The following is a 20,777-nucleotide window of genomic DNA, read 5'->3' as shown; positions in this document are numbered from 1 at the left end:
AAGGGGAAAGCTTGATGCATCTGCTGACTGCCTGGAAAGATCCAGCAAGCAAAAGAGGTGATACATTTTAAATGGAGGTTAAAACTAATAGGGATATTATTTTCCCCACAAATGCTCACTGGGCATCTGCTATGGACCAGCCACTGGGAAATCACAAGTAAACAAATCAGACAGGGCTCTTGGCCCTTGGGGAGCTCACTATCTTTTGGGGCTCACCTGTGGCACAGCAGGTTAAGGATCCAGCATTGTCACTGCTGTAGCTCTGGTTACAACTGTTGCATGGGAACTTCCTCATGCTGCTGGTGCAGCCAAAAAAAAAAAAAAAAACCATAGAGTCATTTATTCAGCCAGAGTACACCATGTATTAGGTGCCATGTGTTTGCAAGACACACTGTCTTTCCTGGAGGAACTTGGCCACTGGAGAAGGAGGCCTCAAAATGAAGGAAATTGTCATACACGGCAAATTAGAAGGAAGATGGGTGGAGACTGATTTGACAAACTTAGGTGTTGGGTGCAAAGGGCCAGGGATTATTTTATAGAAGAGGTGACACTGACTTTTCAGGGATTTTTGAGTTGGACTTTTTTAAATTTTGAATTTCATTTTGAATTTTTTAAATTTTGATTTTGAAACATTTTTTGATTTTGAATTTGCTGTGATTGAGAAGTGACCCTTGAGCCAAGGCTTCAAAAGAAGAGAGAAAGTTGTTGGGGGAACAGTGTTTTGGGCAGGGGGAACCACCAAAGCAAAGCCCTTAAAGCCAATACATAACTGCTGTGAAAAAAGTTAGAGAAACAGAAGCACTGAGGTGTGTATAATAAGCTCTTTTATGTTAAAATGGGGGGGCATAGAATCAATGTTTGCACGTGCTTGTTTATGCATAAAGAACCTCTGGGGAGTTCCTGTCGTGGCGCAGTGGTTAACGAATCTGACTAGGAACCATGAGGTTGCAGCTTCGATCCCTGGCCTGGCTCAGTGGGTTAAAGATCCGGCGTTGCCGTGAGCTGTGGTGTAGGTTGCAGACGCGGCTCGGATCCCGCGTTGCTGTGGCTCTGGCATCGGCTGGCAGCTACAGCTTCGATTCGACTCCTAGCCTGGGACCCTCCATAAGTCGCGGGAGTGGCCCAAGAAATGGCAAAAAGCCAAAAAGCCAAAAAGCCAAAAAAAAAAAAAAAAAAAAAGAACCTCTGGATAGATGTACGTAAAACTAAGAAGAGTGGTTACCTGTGCACCAGGATAGATGGGGACCATTTCATTGCACACCTGTTTATTCTTTCTCAGATTTCAAGCCCAATGAATAGATCACCTGTTGAAATAGTTTTTTTCCGTTACTTTATTTTTTTTTAAACCTTGAATGACTATATTTCTAATTTTTTTCTCTATCAAAATAAACATAGGTAGAAATAGAATATATTAAAGCAAAATTTGATGATAAAATACACATTGTTTTAATCTGCTCTTTTATCCCCCTTTTTTCTTCCTTTTTTACTTTTTTTTTCTTTTTTTAGAATTTTATTTTTATTTATTTATTTATTTATTTTTTGTCTTTTTGGCATTTCTTGGACCGCTTCCACGGCATATGGAAGTTCCCAGGCTAGGGGTCTAATCGGAGCTGTAGCTGCCAGCCGACGCCAGAGCCACAGCAACGCGGGATCTGAGCCACATCTGCGACCTACACCAGAGCTCACGGCAACACTGGGTCCTTAACCCACTGAACAAGGCCAGGGATCGAAGCTGCAACCTCATGGTTCCTAGTCGGATTCGTTAACCACTGCGCCACGACAGGACCTCCCATTCCTTTTTTACTTTTTAAAAGCTCAATATATCATAGGCATTATTCTTTTTTTTTCCATTCTAAATGATTTTTATTTTTTCCATTATAGCTTGTTTGCAGTGTTCTGTCAATTTTCTCCTATACAGCAAGGTGACCCAGTCACACATACACATATACATTCTTTTTTTCACATTATCCTCCATCAGGCTCCATCGTAAGTGACTAGATACAGTTCCCAGTGCTATACAGCAGGATCTCATGGCTTATCCATTCCAAAGGCAATAGTTTGGTCTATTAACCTCCAGTTCCCAGTCCATCCCTCTCCCTTCTCCTCCCCCTTGGCAACCACAAGTCTATTCTCCAAGTTCATAGGCATTATTCTATGTCAACAAGTTTATCTCTATCATCTGCTAATGGCTGCAGAGAGTCCATTGTTTGTATAAACTATAATTAAACCAATTTTCCATTTTGGAACTTTCAACTTAGCTCTAGTACATTTGTATAACATAAGCACTACATTTTATGTATGCCTTAAATTATTATATATGCAGTTACATATATATCACATCATTATGTATTAATAACACTCTTAGAGGAATTTCCTTGACCATAAATCTTTGCTCCCCCTTGACTGAAATTTTCTCTATTTCTCCACAGGAACTGCCCCCCTTCCTATACATTTTACTCTAAATCCCTGGAATCAAATCAGCAAAAATTAGAAGCATATCACATTGTTCACACTAATTATTAAAGGGTCTCAGGATTTCCATATTTGTTTGCTCATGTGTTTGGTTGTTTATTCACTTGCTCAGAAAAATCTGTCAAAAACAAAATTCATTACATTTTAAGCCTACATTTTGCATTATGTTTTTAGAGTCAAACAAGATGTTTTCTCCAGTGAGTTTTTATTTTTATTATTATTGCTTTTTAATCTTTTTTTATTACTCAATGAATTTATTACATTTATAGTTGTACAATGATCATCACAATCCAATTTTATAGGATTTCATTCCCACAACCCCAGCGCATCCCCCCACCCCCCAAACTGTCTCCTCCAGAGACCATAAGTTTTTCAAGGTCTGTGAGTCAGTATCTGTTCTGCAAAGAAGTTCAGTCTGTCCTTTTTTCAGATTCCACATGTCAGTGAAAGCATTTGATGTTGGTGTCTCGTTGTATGGCTGACTTCACTTAGCATGCTAGTTTCTAGGTCCATCCATGTTGCTAAAAATGCCGGTATTTCGTTCCTTTTAATGACTGAGTACTATTCCATTGTGTATATGGACCACATCTTCTTGATCCTACTCCTCTGTCGATGGATATTTAAGTTGTTTCCATGTCTTGGCTATTGAAAAGACTGCTGCAATGAACATCGGAGTACATGTGTCTTTTCAAGTCATGGTTTTCTCTGGATAGATGCCCAGGAGTGGGATTGCTGAACCAAATGATAATTCTATGTTTAGTTTTCTGAGGCATCTCCATACTGTTTTCCACAGTGGTTGCACCAATTTACAATCCCACCAACAGTGTACTAGGGTTCCCTTTTCTCCACATCTCCTCCAGCACTTATTATTTGTAGACTTTTTGATGATGGCCATTCTGGCTGGTGTAAGGTGGTACCTCATAGTGGTTTTGATTTGCATTTCTCTAAGAATGAGTGATGTTGAACATCTTTTCATGTGTTTTTTGGCCATCTGTATGTTTTCTTTGGAGAACTGTCTGTTTAGATCTTCTGCCCATTTTTTTTGATGGGGTTGTTTGTTTTTTGGATATTGAACTGCAGATGGTGTTTATAAATTTTGGAGATTAATGCTTTGTCAGTCGATTCATTTGCAAAGATTTTCTCCCGTTCTGTGAGTTGTCTTTTCGTTTTGTTTTTAGGGTTTCCTTTGCTGTGCAGAAACCTTTAGGTTTAATTAGGTCCTGTTTGTATCTTTTTCTTTTTATTGTCAATACTCTAAGAGGTGGATCTGAGAAGATGTTGCTGTCATTTATGTCAGAGAGTGTTTGGCCTATGTTTTCCTCTAAGAGTTTGATAGTGTCTGGTCTTATATCTAGGTCTTTAATGCATTTTGAGTTTATTTTTGTGTATGGTGTTAGGGAGTGTTCTCATTTCATTCTTTTCCATGTGGCTGTCCAGTTTTCCCAGCACCACTTATTGAACAGGCTGTCTTTTCACCATTGTATGGTCTTGCCTCCTTTGTCATAGATTAGTTGGCCGTAGGTGTGTGGGTTGAATACTGGGCTTTCTATCCTGTTCCACTGATCTATATGTCTGTCTTTGTGCCAGTACCATATGGTTTTGATGATTGTTGCTTTGTAGTATAGTCTGAAGTCGGGGAGCCTGATCCCTCCAGCTCCATTTTTATTTTTCAGGATGTCTTTGGCTATTCTGAGTCTTTTGTGCTTCCAAACAAACTTTAAAATATTTTGTTCTCATTCTGTAAAAAATGTCCTTGGTAATTCGATAGGGATTGCATTGACTCTGTAGATTGCCTTAGGTAGTATAGTCATTTTGATAATACAAACTCTTCCAATCCACAAGCATGGTATGTCTTTCCACCTATTTGTGTCATCTTTGATTTCTTTCATCAGTGTCTTATAGTTTTCAGAGTACAGGTCTTTTGTCTCTTTGGGTAGGTTTACTCCTAGATATTTTATTCTTTTGGATGCGATAGTAAACGGGATTGCTTCCTTAATTTCTCTTTCTGATCTTTCATTGTTAGTATATAGAAATGCCATGGATTTCTGTGTATTTATTTTGTATCCTGCGACCTTGCCAAATTCATGAATGAGCTCTAACAGTTTTCTGGTAGAGTCTTTAGGATTCTCTAGGTAGAGTATCATGTCATCTGCAAATAGCGATAGTTTTACTTCTTCCTTTCCAATTTGGATTCCTTTTATCTCTTTTACTTCTCTGATTGCTGTGGCTAGGACTTCCAAAACTATGTTGAAGAGTAGTGGCAAGAGCGGACATGCTTGTCTTGTTCCTGATCTCAGCGGGAATTCTTTCAGCTCTTCACCACTGAGAGTGATGTTCGCTGTGGGTTTGTCATATATGGCCTTTATCATGTTGAGGTAGGTTCCCTCTATGCCCACTTTCTGAACGGTTTTTATCAGAAATGGGTGTTGGATTTTGTCAAAGGCTTTTTCTGCATCTATTGAGAGGATCACACGGTTTTTTTTGTTTTGTTTTGTTTTGTTTTGTCTTTTTTGTTGTTGTTGTTATTGTTGTTGTTGCTATTTCTTGGGCCACTCCCGTGGCATATGGAGGTTCCCAGGCTAGGGGTTGAATCGGAGCTGTAGCCACCGGCCTACGCCAGAGCCACAGCAACGCGGGATCCGAGCCGTGTCTGCAACCTACACCACAGCTCACGGCAACGCCTGATCGTTAACCCACTGAGCAAGGGCAGGGACCGAACCCGCAACCTCATGGTTCCTAGTCGGATTCGTTAACCACTGCGCCACGACGGGAACTCCGATCACACGGTTTTTATTCTTCAGTTTGTTAATGTGGTATATCACACTGATGGATTTGCAGCTTTGAAGAACTCTTGGATCCCTGGGATAAATCTCACTTGATCATGATGTACAATCCTTTTAATGTATTGTTGGTTTGCTAGTATTTTGTTGAGGATTTCTGCATCTATGTTCATCAGAGAAATTGGCCTGTAGTTTTCTTTTTCATGTGGTATCTTTGTCTTCTTTTGGTACCAGGGTGATGGTGGCCTCATAGAATGAGTTTGGGAGTATCCCTTCCTCTGCAATTTTTTGGAATAGTTTCAAAGGATAGGTAGTAGCTCTTCTCTAAATGTTTGATAGTATTAGCCTGTGAAGCCATCTGGTCCTCAACTTTTGTTTGCTAGAAGTTTTTTATTTTTAATTTATTTTATTTTTTATTTTTTTGTCTTTTTTGCCTTTTCAAGGGCCGCTCCCGCGGCGTATCTGGAGGTTCCCAGGCTAGGGGTCTAATTGGAGCTGTGGCTGTCAGCCTACGCCAGAGTCACAGCAACGCAGCATCCAAGCCGTGTCTGTGACCTATACCACAGCTCATGGCAATGCTGGATCCTTAACCCACTGAGCAAGGGCAGGGATTGAACCCGCAACCTCATGGTTCCTAGTTGGATTCGTTAACCACTGCGCCATGACGGGAACTCCATGGAAGTTTTTTAATCACAATTTCAATTTCAGTTCTTGTGATGGGTCTGTTCAACTTTTCTATTTCCTCTTGGTTTAGTCTTGGAAGAGTGTATCTTTTTAAGAATTTGTCCATTTCTTCTAGGTTTTCCATTTTATTGGCATAGGGTTGCATATAGTAGTCTCTCAGGATCCTTTGTATTTCTGTGATGTCCATTGTTACTTCTCATTTTTCATTTCTAATTTTATTGATTTGAGTCTTCTCTCTTTTTTTCTTGATAAGTTTATCTAAGAGTTTATCAATTTTGTTGATCTTTTCTGAGAACCATCTTTTCATTTCATTGATCTTTCCTATGGTTTTCTTCATTTCTATTTCATTGATTTCTGCTCTGATCTTTATGATTTCTTTCCTTCTGCTAACTTTGGGTCTTGTCTGTTCTTCTCTCTCGAGCTGATTTAGATGTAAAGTTAGCTTGTTTCTTTGAGCTTTTTCTTGTTTCCTGAGGTGGGCTTGTATTGCTATAAACTTTCCTCTTAGAATGGCTTTTGCTACATCCCATAGGGTTGGGAGTGTCATATCTTTGTTGTCACTTGCTTTTAGATATTTTTTAATTTCCTCTTTGATATCTTCAGTGATCCATTTGTTGTTTAGTAGCATGTTGTTTAGTCTCCACGTGTTTGTGTTTTTTGCAGTTTTTTTCTTTTTTTTTTTTTTTTTTTTTTTTTTTTTTTTTTGTCTTTTTGCTATTTCTTGGACCGCTCCCGCGGCATATGGAGGTTCCCAGGCTAGGGGTCTAATCGGAGCTCTAGCCACCGGCCTACGCCAGAGCCACAGCCACTCGGGATCCGAGCCGCGTCTGCAACCTACACCACAGCTCACGGCAACGCCAGATCCTTAACCCACTGAGTAAGGGCAGGGACCAAACCCACAACCTCATGGTTCCTAGTCGGATTCGTTAACCACTGCGCCACGATGGGAACTCCTGCAGTTTTTTTCTTGTTGTTGATTTCCAGTCATATAGCGTTGTGGTCAGAAAAGATGCTTAATATTATTTCATTTTTCTCAAAGTTACTGAGGTTTGATTTGTAGCCCAGGATGTGATCATTCTTAGAGAATGTTCCATGTGCACTTGAGAAGTATGTGTATTCTGCTGCTTTTGGATGGAATGTCCTATAAATATATATTATGTCCACCTGGTCTAATGCTTCATTCAGGGCCTGTGTTTCCTTATTGATTTTCTGTCTCATTGATCTGTCCATTGCTGTAAGTGGGGTGTTAAAGTCCCCCACTATGATTGTGTTATTGTCGATTTCTCCTTTTAAGGTTGTTAACAGTTGCCTTATATATTGTGGTGAACCTATGTTGGGTGTGTAGATATTTAAAATTGTTATATCTTCTTCTTGGATTGATCCTTTGATCATTATGTAATGACCTTCTTTGTCCCTTAAAATATTCTTCATTTTAAAGTCTATTGTGTCTGTTATGATTATTGCTACTCCAGCTTGCTTTTGGTCCCCGTTTGCATGAAATATTTTCTTCCATCCTCTCACTTTCAATTTGTATGTGTCCCTAGAAGTGAAGTGGATCTCTTGAAGACAGCTTACATATGGATCTTGTTTTTGTATCCATTCAGCCAGTCTATGTCTTTTGGTTGGAGCGTTTAGTCCATTAACATTTAAGATAATTATTGATATTTATGTTCTTATTACCATTTTATTAATTGCTTTGGATTTGTTTTTGTTGCTCTTTTTTCTTCCCTTCTTCTCTTGTTCTCTCCTCTTCTGGTTTGATGACTATCTTTAGTGTTGTATTTGAGTTGATTTTTCTTATTTGTTTGTGTATCAATTGCAGATTTTTGGTTTGCAGATATTCTGAAGTTTTGATATGACTCTCTCTATATATATGAGATTGTTTTAAGTTGTTGGTCTCTCAATTGCAAGTGCATCTCCAGTATCCTGCATTTGTACCCTCCTCTTCTCATGATTTCTGATTTTGGTGGCATAATTGTGCGTGGATGATTTTGTATCTTTACTGTATATATACCTTGACTGGTGAGCCTTGTCATTTGTGGTATTTTTTTCTCCGGTTGCCGCCTTTTCTTTTCTGCTTAGAGAAGTTCCTTTAGTATTTGTTGTAAAGCTGGTTTAGTGTTGCTGAATTCTCTTAGCTTTTGCTTATCTGAGATGGTTTTGATTTCTCCTTCAAATCTGAATGAGAGCCTTGCAGGGTAAAGTAATCTTGGTTGGAGGATTTTTCCTTTTATCACATTAAGTATATCATGCTACTCCCTTCTGGCCTGCAGAGTTTCTGATGAAAAATCTGCCGATAACCTGATCAGAGTTCCCTTGTATGTTATTCATTTCTTTTCCCTAGCTGCTTTCAAGATTTTTTCTTTGTCTTTAATTTTTGTTAGTTTGATTAATATGTGTCTCGGTGTATTCCTCCTTGGGTTTATTTTATATGGCACTCGTTGTGCTTCCTGGATTTGAATGAGTGGTTCCTTTCCCATGTTAGGGAAGTTTTTGGCTATTGCTCTTGGAATATTTTTTCTGTCCCTTCTCTCTCTCTTCTCCTTCTGGCACCCCTATAATATGGATGTTGGTGTGTTTAACGTTGTCCCAGAGTTCTCTGAGACTCTCTTCATTTGTTTTCAGTCTTTTTTCTCTTTTCTGTTCCACATCCATAATTTCCACTAATCTGTCCTCCACCTCACTTATTCCTTCTTCTGCCTCCTGTATTCTGCTGTTGGCTGCTTCTAGTGAATTTTTTTTTATTTCAGTTATTGTATTTTGCATCTCTTCTTGTTTAAGTTTTATATCTTGTATCTCTTTGCTCAGTGTTTCCTGTAAGTTATCCTCCAGTTTATTTCTAATGTCTTGCATCATCTTCAACATTAACAGCCTAAAGGCTTTTTCCTGGAGGCTGAGTATTTCCTGATCACTTAGCTGATTTTCTGGGGGTTTTTCTTTCTCCCTCATCTGAGTTATAATTCTTTGTCTTTTCATTTTTATAGGTTTTTAGTGTGGTGACCTTTTTACAGATAATAGAGTTGTAGCCTCTCTTACTTCTGGTGTCTGCCCCCCTTGTGGCTGAAGTTGGTAGGGGGGCTTGCTGTGGGCTTCCTGATGGGAGGGGCTGATGCCTGCCCACTGGTAGGTGGAGCTGATTCTAATCCCTCTGGTGGGTGGGGCTTTGTCTCTGTATGGGATTACAGGTGGCTGTGTGCCTGGGGGGTCTTTAGGCAGCCTGTTTACTGAGGGGCAGGGCTGTGCCCCCACCTGGGTTGTTTTTTGCCCTGGGGCTTCTCAGTGCTGATGGGTGGGGCCATATTTTCCCAAAATGGCCACCTCCAGAGAAAGGCCCACTGCTGGATATTCCAGAGAGCTTTGCTTCCAGTGTCCTTCCTTCACAACAAGCCACATTCACCCCTGTTTTCCCAGGATGTCCTCCAAGAACTGCAGTCAGGTTTGACCCAGATCCCTATGGAGACTTTGCTTTGCCTTGGGACCCAGTGCACGTGAAAGTCTTTGTGCGCCTTTTAAGAATGGGGTCTCCATTTCCCCCAGTCCCATGGAGCTCCTGCCCACAAGCCCTACTGGCCTTCAATGCCAGATGCTCCAGGGGCTCTTTCTCCCAGTGCCAGATCCCCACACATGGGAGTTTGATGTGGGGCTCAGAACTCTCACTCCTGTAGGTGAGTCTCTGTCAACCAGTTAGTTTCCAGTCCATGGGGATTCCCACCTGGGAGGTATGGGGTTGCTTATATCACGTAATCACCCTCCTACCACTTGATGTGGCCTCCTCTTTGTCTTCTAGAGCAGGATATCTTTTTGAAGGTTTCTGGTCCAATTGGTTGAAGATTGTTCAGACTTTAGTTGTGAATTTTGTTGTTTTTAGGAGAGAAGTTGAGCTCTGGTCCTTCTATTCCACCATCTTAATCCCATCTCTCTCCAGTGAGTTTTTAAAAAGCCACCTTACTTTTGGATGTAGTGACATATTCTAGGTAATTACATATAATGAACTGTGCACTGTGAGGAAACTCTGAATCAAAAAAGAAACAGATCTGGCAAAGAAGAAAAAAATGTCTGCAGATCGCTGACAACAGGGTGTGATAAGTGTGACCTGTCAATTTCCCTCCTTTGAGAACAGCCTGGTTACTTTAAAGATCAGAGATCTGCATGCCATTTTGGAAGCTGTATTTCATAGTCAGGGCTGATAAGACTTTAAAGTAATGACCGTAGACTTGGATAAATTGATGCAGGAGACATTGCAGAGAGTGAATCCTAGGTCTCCCCATGAGTCAAAATTCCTCTGAGCGAAGAGCTAAAAACCAAGGCAGAGATGGATGCAAGGTGTAGGTACTGCCCCTTTAAGAGAGAACACCCCTCCTCTTCCTCAGCAAATCTTGAGCTGGAGAGACCCTGGGAGACCTTTCAGAGAGAGGCTAACAGCCTGGCCTCTAACCTTAGCATTCTTGGAATCAAGTTAGGTGGCATAACCTTGTGACACCTGTTTCCTCATTAGCGGGGTTACTAATTGCAAAAAAGGGAAGCATAAGGAATTTGGTCATAGTCCTTTTATTGCAGGGACAATAAAAGGGACATTTAATAAACTGTTAAAAACATTTACATTTTTGATACGGTTTATGCTACTGCTCTTTTTTTTTTTTTTTGGACCACACCCATGACACATGGAGGTTTTCAGGCTAGGGGTCGAATCAGAGCTGTAGCTGCCATCCTACACCACAGCCACAGTAACTCCAGATCTGAGACGTGTCTGCAACCTACACTGCAGCTCACGGCAGTACTGGCTCCTTAACCCACTGAGCCAGACCAGGGATCAAACCTGCATCTTCAGGGATGCTAGTCAGATTCGTTTCTGCTGAGCCACAATGGGAACTCCTGCTTTTTTTTTTTTTTTTTTTTAAATGCTATTGCTCTTGGAGTTCCCTTCGTGGCACAGTGGTTAATGAATCTGACTAGGAACCATGAGGTTGAGGGTTCGGTCCCTTGTTCAGTGGGTTAAGGACCCGGCATTGCCGTGAGCTGTGGTGTAGGTCACAGATGCAGCTCGGATCCCGCATTGCTGTGGCTCTGGTGTAGGCCAGTGGCTACAGTTCCGATTCAACCCCTAGCCTGGGAAACTCCATATGCCGCAGGTGCAGCCCCAGAAAAGGCAAAAAGACCAAAAAAAAAAAAATGCTGTTGCTCTTGACACAGCTTACCAGCTTATGTTTATTACTCTGTAGAAATATATCCTTGAGATGCCTCAAACCCTTACTAGCTGGGCTTCCAGTGTGCACCCCTTGAAGCCCCCTTCCAACCCACCTCTCAGTGCTCAAGAGCCTGGGGACTTAGTCCAGAATGACTTGATCTTCTCAATGCCAGACAAGGCGTGAGAGCTCAGAAATCCAAGTCCTGGAGTTCCCGTCGTGGCGCAGTGGTTAATGAATCCGACTAGGAACCATGAGGTGGCGGGTTCGGTCCCTGGCCTTGCTCAGTGGGTTAAGGATCCGGTGTTGCCATGAGCTGTGGTGTAGGTTGCAGACGTGGCTCAGATCCCGCGTTGCTGCGGCTCTGGCGTAGGCCAGTGGCTACAGCTCCAATTAGACCCCTAGCCTGGGAACCTCCACATGCCACGGAAGCGGCCCAAAGAAATAGTAAAAAAGACAAAAAAAAAAAAAGAAAGAAAGAAAGAAAGAAATCCAAGTCCTCCTTGGGCCCCATGACTTTTGGTCTTGCTGTTTCTGAGCTGGAGTCTATCAAGTCCAAAGACTGTGTTAGTTCACTGTGCTGGGGCTGCATATCTTTGCCAGCTCTGGACGGAGGTCATTTCCAAGAACAGAAGGGCAAAGCTGCATTCAGTGCTCACTGACGGAGAGCTTATTCCAGATCTTCCCTAAACAAGCAGAGACAGAAGAGGCAAGTCACAATCGATGATTGTAATGACACAAACGTTTATTGATGTTAGACATTTACGAGTAACTGATCGAAGCACGTCCTAATGGAATGTTAATTCCATTCACTTTTATACCTTTCCTATGAGCTATGCTCCATTATTGGCCTGGGACTTATTGCACAGGGCGACACCCTCCTCTCCAGGCTTGTGGAGTTTTGAGCAGCACAACGCTCTGAAACCTTACTCACCTGCCTCTTAAATTCGCATCTGGAGGCTCCACTTCAAGGGAAGAAAAAACAGCATTCTGGAGTCTCCCTTGTGGCTCAGCGAGTTAAGAACCCGACATATTGGCTGTGAGGATGGGGGCTCGATCCCTGGCCTCGATCAGTGGCTTAAGCCTCTACTGTTGTCGTAGCTGTGACATAGGCTGCAGCTTCAGCTCCTGATTAGACCCTTAGCCTGGGAACTTCCATTTGCTGCAGGTGCAGCCCTAAAAATATTAAAAAGCCAAAATTCTTTTCAGTCACAGCTTTGGCTCTCCAGTAGAAAGGGTGTGGTTGGGAGTTCCCAACATGGCTCAGTGGTAATGAACCCAGCTAGAATCCGTGAGGATGTGGGGGTTCGATCCCTGGCCTTTCTCAGTGGGTTAAGGATCCAGCATTGCCACGAGCTGTGGTGTAAATCGCAGCCGTGGCTCGGATCCCAAGTTGCTGTGGCTGTGGCGTAGGCCAGCTGCTGCAGCTCCAATCTGACCCCTAACCCGGTAACTACCATATGCCATGGGTTTGGCTCTAAAACACACACACACACACACACACACACACACACACACACAGGAAAGAAAAAAAGAAAGGCATGGTTTTCTGAAGCTAAATACTTCCCTCCCTGCTTCCAGATGGACCAACGAGGATTGATGACTCATGCATGCTTATTTTGGCACATTCGTGAAGCAATAAAAGTATTCTATAGGAGCTCCCACTGTGGTGCAATGGGATCAGTGGCGTCTTGGGAGCTGCTGGGATGCAGGTTCAATCCCCGGCCCGGCACAGTAGGTTAGGGATCTGGCATTGCCTCAGTCGTGGCTTAGGTTTCAACTGTGGCTCCGATCTGATCCCTGGCCTGGGAGCTCTATATGCCACAGGGCAGCCAAAAATGACCCCCCCCCCAAAAAAAGTATTCTATAGACACCGATATCCTCATATTTAACTACTACATTCTTAAGAGTTCTAGAAAACCCAAGATGTTTATGTTAGAATTCCCGAGAAATGACAGGTCACAGTTAAATCAGCTTCTAGGCAAGGACAGTTAACTTCCCAGCTGTGGCTAAAGAGAGCTTCACTGGTCCCCTGCCTTTCCTCAAATAAGCCCATTCCACATTTTAGAACCTTTCACTTAGAACCTCCGCACAGATAACAATAATGTGTGCAGGTGGACGGTACTTGGTTGCAGGTGACCAAAAAAAAAAAAAAAAAAAAAAAAAAAAAAAAAAAAAAAAAAAAAGTCCAACTTAAACTAGCTATGGAAAAGTGTGGAATACAAACTGTAGGACTGCAGGAAGTTGAACCAGCCTTCAGAAACTCCTGGCACTTATTCTGGTTTCCTTTGACATCACCCATTCTTTTCTTTTCTATTTTTTCGGGGTTTTGTGTGTGTGTGTGTGTGTGTGTCATTTTGCCTTTTCTAGGGCCGCTCCCACAACATATGGAGGTTCCCAGGCTAGGGGTCAAATCGGAGCTGTAGCTGCCGGCCTACACCACAGCCACAGCAATGCTGCATCTAAGCCTTGTCTACAACCCACACCACAGGCCAGATCTGCAACACCAGATCCTTAACCCACTGAGCAAGGCCAGGGATCGAACCTGCAACCTCATGGTTCCTAGTCGGCTTCGTTTCTGCTGTGCCACAATGGGAACTCCACTTTTTGTTTTTTAGGGTCCCACCCAGGGCATATGGAAGTTCCCAGGCCAGGGGTCGAATTGGAGCTGTAGCTGCCAGTCTACACCCAAGCCACAGCAACACAGGATCCAAGCTGCATCTGAGACCCACACCATAGCTCACGGCAATGCTGGATCCTTAACCCACTGAGCAAGACCAGGAATCAAACCCACGTCCTCATAGGAACTCCTTACAACATTTTTTTTTTTTTAATGGGAAGAATTTCAACTTTGTCCTACTCAACGTAGCATCATGATGGTCATGATAGGACATGTTACTCTTGTCAGTGGTTCACTGAACCAACTTGTAAAAGCTCTAGTAAATTACCAAGATGAGTAGAGAAAGTTCTGAGTCTTTGTAGATTCACTCTGAAGACTGGAGCAGAATTTGTGGGGACTAGTCTCTTAGAAAACACAAACAAGTCATTCCCTTTGTATGGATAAATCTTTTTAAAAAAATTCAAAGTTTGTATATATTGCTAAATAATCACCAAAATAAATGTAGTTAATATCATTACCATACATGGTTACAGTTTTTTTCTTGTTTTCTTTCTTTCTTTTTATTTTATTTTATTTTATTATTATTATTTTTTATTATTTATCTTTGGTCTTTTTGCCATTTCTTGGGCCGCTCCCGCAGCATATGGAGAATCCCAGGCTAGGGGTCTAATCCGAGCTGTAGTCGTCGGCCTACACCAGAGCCACAGCAACGCAGGATCCGAGCTGCGTCTGCAACCTACACCACAGCTCACAGCAACGCCAGATCCTCAACCCACTGAGCAAGGGCAGGGATTGAACCCGCAACCTCATGGTTCCTAGTCGGATTCATTAACCACTGCACCACAATGGGAACTCCTTTCTTTCTTTTTATTTGTTTGTGTTTGCATTTTAGGGCCGCACCTGTAGCATATGGCAGTTCCCTGGCTAGGGGTCCAATCAGAGCTACAGCTGCTGGCCTACACCACAGCCACATCAATGCAGGATCCAATCTGTGTCTGTGACCTACACCACAGCTCACGGCTACGCCATGTCCTTAACCCACTCAGCGAGGCCATTGATTGAACCCACATCCTCATGGATACAAGTTGGGCTAGTTATGACTGAGCCACAATGGGAATGTCCAGTTTTGTTTTGTTTTTCCTTGTAATGAGAATTTTTTTTATGTGTGATGAGACTTTTCAAGACCTGTTCTACTCAACATTCTGTAATAACCTACAAGGGAGAAGAATCTGAAAAAGAATGGATATATGTATAACTGAAGCACTTTGCTGTGCACCTGAAACAACTATACTCCAATATAAAATAAAAATTAAATTTAAAAAAGATCTGTTCTTGAGTTCCCACTATGGCACAATGGCTTAAGAACCCAACTGCAGTGGTTTGGGTTGCTGTGGAGGCACAGGTTCGATCCCTAGCCTGGTGCAGTGGGTTAAAGGATCCAGTGTTGCTGCAGCTGCCGTGTAGGTCACAGCTGCAGCTCAGATTCAATCCATGGCCCAGAAACTTCACAAGCTGTGGGTGTGGCCATTAAAGGGAAAAAAAAAAAAAAAAGACCTGTTCTCTTAGCAACTTAAAACTATGCAATCCAGGGAGTTCCCATGATGGCTCAACAGGTTATGAACCCAACTAGTATCCATGAGGATTCGGTTTCAATCCCTGGCCTCACTCAGTGGGTTAAGGATCCAGCATTGCCATGAGCGAAGGAGTAGGTCACAGACACGGCTCAGATCTGGCGTTGTTGTGGTTGTGGCATAAGCCAGCAGCCGTCGCCCCAATTCAACCCCTAGCCTGAGAACCTCCATATTAACTATTGCCATTATGCTGTACATTACATTCCTAGGTCTTATTTATTTGATAAATGGAAATTTGCACTTTTGGACCCCTTTCCTCCATTGTGCCCACCCCTACCCTCTGTTTCTGGCAACCATGAATAAATCTTGCATGGATAAATCTTGCCATACCTATCTTACCCCACTCAACAGAGAGAAGGGACCAGGCTAAGACCTAGGTGTGTATCTGCAGTAACCACAGGCTCAGACCTGCCAGTCCCTTCAGTAGCCATATCTCTTAACTCATCACTCCTAACAAAGACCGGAGTATCTGCATTTCTCTGCTATTCTCCGTTCTGCTCTTGCTTTCTCTGCCTTGGCATAGCTACCCTCACTGGACCACTGGACCGCAAGGATTGAGAATAGGTGAGATGTTGGGAGTTCCCATTGCGGCTCCATGGTTAACAAATCCAAATAGGAACCACGAGGTTGTGGGTTCGATCCCTGGCCTTGCTCCATGGGTTAAGGATCTGGCGTTGCCGTGAGCTGTGGTGTCGGTCACAGACACAACTCAGATCCCGTGTTGCTGTGGCTGTGGTGTCGACTGGCGGCTACAGCTCCGATTCGACCCCTAGCCTGGGAACCTCCATATGCCGCAGGTGCGGCCCTAGAAAAGACAAAAAAAAAAAAAAAAAAAAAGAGAGAGAGAGAGAGAGAATAGGTGAGATGCTCCCTTAATGAGAAGCCAGGCAAACCAACCTTCTGAGTCTGCTGTGCCTACCAAGGAGCTGTGCACATCTTAAGAAAAAGCCATCGCAACTTCCAGCCGCTCCCCTGTTTTCCAGGTGATTGTCCAGCGGACGCTGGCTGCTAAGAACCTGTCCCATGCCAAAGGAGGCTCTCTGATGGCCGCTTACCTGAAGGTGCTGCCCCTTTTCATCATGGTGTTCCCTGGCATGGTCAGCCGTGTCCTCTTTCCAGGTAAGAAGACATTGGGGAGGGGAGGTGGGGTTTCTGTGAGCCTCAGACCCTGTGAAGCGTTCTGATCATATTACTGACGGCCCCACATGAATGCAGCTGGAGTCCCTTCCTGGCGATTCAACTGAGGCATCTCCACCCGGGACTCTATGGACTCTATGCTGTCTCCCATCACGGGTTCAGTGGGAACGTCCTATAGAAGTCCCAGACCAAATCGAATGCAGAGGCAAATCAGGAGCCTTGCTTGCCTCAACGAAATTGAAATATCATATATAGGAGTTCCCATCGTGGCACAGTGGTTAACGAATCCAATTAGGAACCATGAGGTTGCGGGTTCGATCCCTGCCCTTGCTCAGTGGGTTAAGGATCTGGCATTGCCGTGAGCTGTGGTGTAGGTCACAGATGCAGCTCGGATCCCGCGTTGCTATGGCTCTGGCATGGGCCGGCAGCTATAGCTCTGGTTTGAACCTCCATGTGCCGCGGGAGCAGCCCCAGAAAAGGCAAAAAGACAAAATAAATAAATAAATATCATATATATATATATATATATCACACACTAAGCTAAAATATTATGCTCCCTGAAATCTCAAGTATGTAAACCCAGTATTTTGTCAATGTTGTCCCACAGAACCCTTTGGGGGTAATTTTTTTTTCCTTTGGCTGCACCATGGTATGCAGAAGTTCCTGGGACAGGGATCAAACCTGTGCCACAAGGCCAGGTCCTTAACCAAATGAGCCACAAGGGAACTCCTTGGGGGTATGTTTAACAAAATCAGGCATATCAAAACCTCTAGAGTATTTGCCTTAGCTTTTTTTTTTTTTAATTGGTAGAGGGATGAGGTTGGCAGCGTGGGGGTGAAACAGGACTGGCCGTGGGGGATGTTGGGTGGAGTCACTGTGATGTCAGGAGCTGGTTATCTGTATGGAAGAAAGCTCCACATTGCTTCAGCGAGCTCAATCCCTTTCTACCAAGGCTGTTGTATGGAGCTCCAGTGGGGCTGTCGTCTAGCGCATGGTACTTATACCAAGGTGCTTATACCAAGGGGCAGAACGCTTGGCCCTCTGTGCCTTATTCTACATGCTGTTGTGCAGAAAGCTCAGAAAGCTCAGAAAGCTCAATCCCTTTCTACCAAGGCTGCTGTATGGAGCTCCAGTGGGGCTGTCGTCTAGCGCATGGTACTTATACCAAGGTGGTTATACCAAGGGGCAGAACGCTTGGCCCTCTGTGCCTTATTCTACGTGCTGTTGTGCAGAAGTAAAGAAAGAGTGGGAGGGAATGGTTAGTTAATTGGTCCAGAAGTTTTGTCAAAATAATGTGTGTGTGTGTGTGTGTGTGTGTTTTCTAGGGCCACACCTGCGGCATATGGAGGTTCCCAGGCTAGGGTCTCATCGAAGCTGCAGCTGTCGGTCTACACCAGAACCACAGCAACGCAGGATCTGAGCCAAGTCTGTGACCTACACCACAGTTCATGGCAATGCCAGATCCTTAACCCACTGAGCAAGGCCAGGGATCGAACCCGCAACCTCATGGTTCCTGGTCAGATTTGTTAACCCCTGAGCCACGATGGGAGCTCCTGTCAAAATAATTTAGAACAGTATGAATTAGGTGGTGCTGTCTGTGGAGATAGAGGCTGGGCTTGTTCTTCTCCAGTCCTGGTGGATGTTGGTCCTGTTTCCAGGGAGGGAGCCCAAGGCTTGAAACATCCCGGATGAGCGTAAGAACTGGGATCTGGGTTTGATGATGACTTGATGGAAAATATACAGCTATGGAGTAAGATGACATATGAAATGAAAAAGTGCTTTTTTTTTTTTTTTTTTTTGGTCTTTTTAGGGCCTTGATTGCAGCATTTGGAGGTTCCCAGGCTAGGGGTCGAATCAGAGCTATAGCTGCCAGCCTACCCCACAGCCACAGCAACGCAGGAGCTGAGCCATGTCTGAACCCTATACCACAGCTCATGGCAATGCCGGGTCCTTAACCCACTGAGCAAGGCCAGGGATCGAACCCGTGTCCTCATGGATACTAGTCAGGTTCGTTAACCCCTGAGCCATGACCTCTGAACAAGTAGCTTAAAACAACCAACATGCATTGTGCTGAGGGCCAGTCCCTGTCTGAGGAGTTTGGCAGTGGTTTGTGGTGGTTATGGATATGGACTCTGATCTGAAATGCCTTGCCTGCATCTTGGCCCTGCCACTCACTAGCTTTGGATACATCACTTAATTTCCCTTGGCTTTTGTTTCCTTACTTGTATAAATGACCATAATAATTTTGAAAGCTTTAAAGCAGTTCCTGGCCCAGGGTAAGCACAACATAAGTCTTCTTTTTTTTTTTGTCTTTTTGACTTTTCTAGGGCCGCACCCGCAGCATATGGAGGTTCCCAGGCTAGGGGTATAATCAGAGCTGTAGCCACTGGCCTACGCCAGAGCCACAGCAACACGGGATCCGAGCCGCGTCTGCAACCTACATCACAGCTTACGGCAACACCGGATCCTTAACCCACTGAGCAAGGCCAGGGATCGAACCCACAACCTCATGGTTCCTAGTCGGATTCGTGAACCACTGCACCACAATGGCAACTCCAAGTCTTCATTTTTATCATTAGACACCTGTGATCTCATTTATTCCTCAAAACAACCTTATAAGGCAAGTATTATTATTGCTATTTTCATTTACTGATGAAACATTAAAGTTCAGAGAAGTGAACTGATTCACTCAGTTGTTCTTCTTGCATGGATTCAGCAAATATTTTGAGAGCCAGTTAACCTGCCAGGCCTTATTCCAGAAGATTCTGGAGGTCCATCAGTGACCAGGACATACAGTATCCTGCCGTTGTGGGCTTATGTTTTAGTGGTGGAGGAGACAGATTGAAAAATAAATTCCTGGGAGTTCCCACTGTGGCTCGGTGGGTTAGGAACCGGACATAGTATCCATGAGGATGTGGGTTTGATTCCTGGACTTGCTCAGTGTGTTAAGGATCCAGCGCTGCCATGAGCTGTGGTGTAGGTTGCAGACTTGGCTTGGATCCTGCATTGCTGTGGCTGTGGTGCAGACTCAGCTTGGATCCCGTGTTGCTGTGGCTGTGGTGCAGTCTAGCAGCTGCAGCTCAGATGGGACCCCTAGCCTGGGAACTTCCGTGTGCCATGGGTGCAGCCCTAGAAAATGCAAAATCAGTAAATAACTAAAATAAACTTTAAAAAGAAAAAAAATACCTAAATGAGATCGTCACTGATTGTACTAAATGCTGTGAGGAAAATACCTGGCAAGCTGTCACAGGAATGCCGGGCAGGGATTAGTTCTTAGCGGTCAGCCCATCAAGGGTGATTATTAAATGAAACATAACTCCATGTTCCGCTCCTCTAGGGAGTTTGAAATGTAATGGATGAGTCTGCTACTCTTGAAGAAGTCAAAGAAAAGAGATGTCAAGACACTGTAGCATATGGTGCTAGCAATAAGTGCACAAGAAATTCAGAAAGTGAAGTTAGGGCGGAGGGGGTGAGGGGGGTGAAGGGCTTGACCCAAGCTTCTCAAGGTGTGGTCCCCAGTCTAGCAGCATTAAGGTCATCCTGGAACTTGCTAGAAATGCAGGAGGTCCCATCATGGCTCAGTGGTAACAAACCCAACCAGGATCCATGAGGATGCGGGGTTGAACCCTGGCCTTGTGCAGTGGGTTAGGGATCCGATGTTGCTGTGAGCTGCGGTATAGGTCACAGATGCAGCTCAGATCCCACATTGCTGTGGCTATGGTGTAGCCCAGCAGCTGTAGCTCTGATTCGACACCCAGCCTGGGAATTTCCATATGCTGCAGGTGTAGCCCTAAAAACAAACAAACAAACAAAAATGTAAACTTTCGATCCCCATCCAAGACTTGTTGAATCCGGATCTCTAGGGGTGGGGCCCAGCAACCTGTTTTTAACGAGCCCAGGTCTAAAGGGCCAAGTGCCAGGCCAAGCCACTGTTCCTGTTCCCATACTTTTCTTATCTCAGCTCCATCAGCTCCCACTGAAAAAAAAAAAATTTTTTTTTTTGCATTGTTGGCTGCCCTGTGGCATATGGAGTTCCCGGGCCAGGGATCAGATCTAAAGTTGCTGTTGTAACCTAGGCGGGATCCTTTTACTCACTGTGCTGGGCCTGGGATCACACCTGCATCTTGATGTTGCAGAGATGCTTCAGATCCCGTTGCACCATAGCAGGAACTCTGCCCCACTGGATTTTCAAATGGGTCCTACACTGGCTAAAAAGATGCTCGGATCCTGAGCTCCCAAGAGCCTGGACAATACCCTCTTCCACTTAGTT

At 43.9% G+C, this 20,777-nt stretch overlaps 1 protein-coding gene across 5 annotated transcripts in view; it reads left to right on the top strand.

The window, feature by feature from the left end:
• The window catches only part of SLC5A11 (solute carrier family 5 member 11), an 80,535-nt gene that overhangs the window by 46,885 nt on the left and 12,873 nt on the right, over nt 1-20,777 (top strand). For all 5 annotated transcript variants that reach the window (XR_014839310.1, XR_002340998.2, XR_014839311.1 and 2 more), the window contains 1 exon segment: nt 16,354-16,489. Coding sequence is in view for 2 of the 5 variants with exons in the window: in XM_021081313.2 (XP_020936972.1) it covers nt 16,354-16,489 (136 nt within the window). In the remaining 3 variants the exon portion in view is untranslated.

Source organism: Sus scrofa, chromosome 3, assembly GCF_054392235.1.
Source record: "Sus scrofa isolate SSC_HxYL_T2T_F1_AM1 chromosome 3, Sscrofa_HxYL_maternal_Yorkshire_Landrace_v2.0, whole genome shotgun sequence".
NCBI classification, from domain to species: domain Eukaryota; kingdom Metazoa; phylum Chordata; class Mammalia; order Artiodactyla; family Suidae; genus Sus; species Sus scrofa.
The sequence above is the reverse complement of the archived record's forward strand: the minus strand, read 5'-3'. Positions and strand labels throughout refer to the sequence as shown.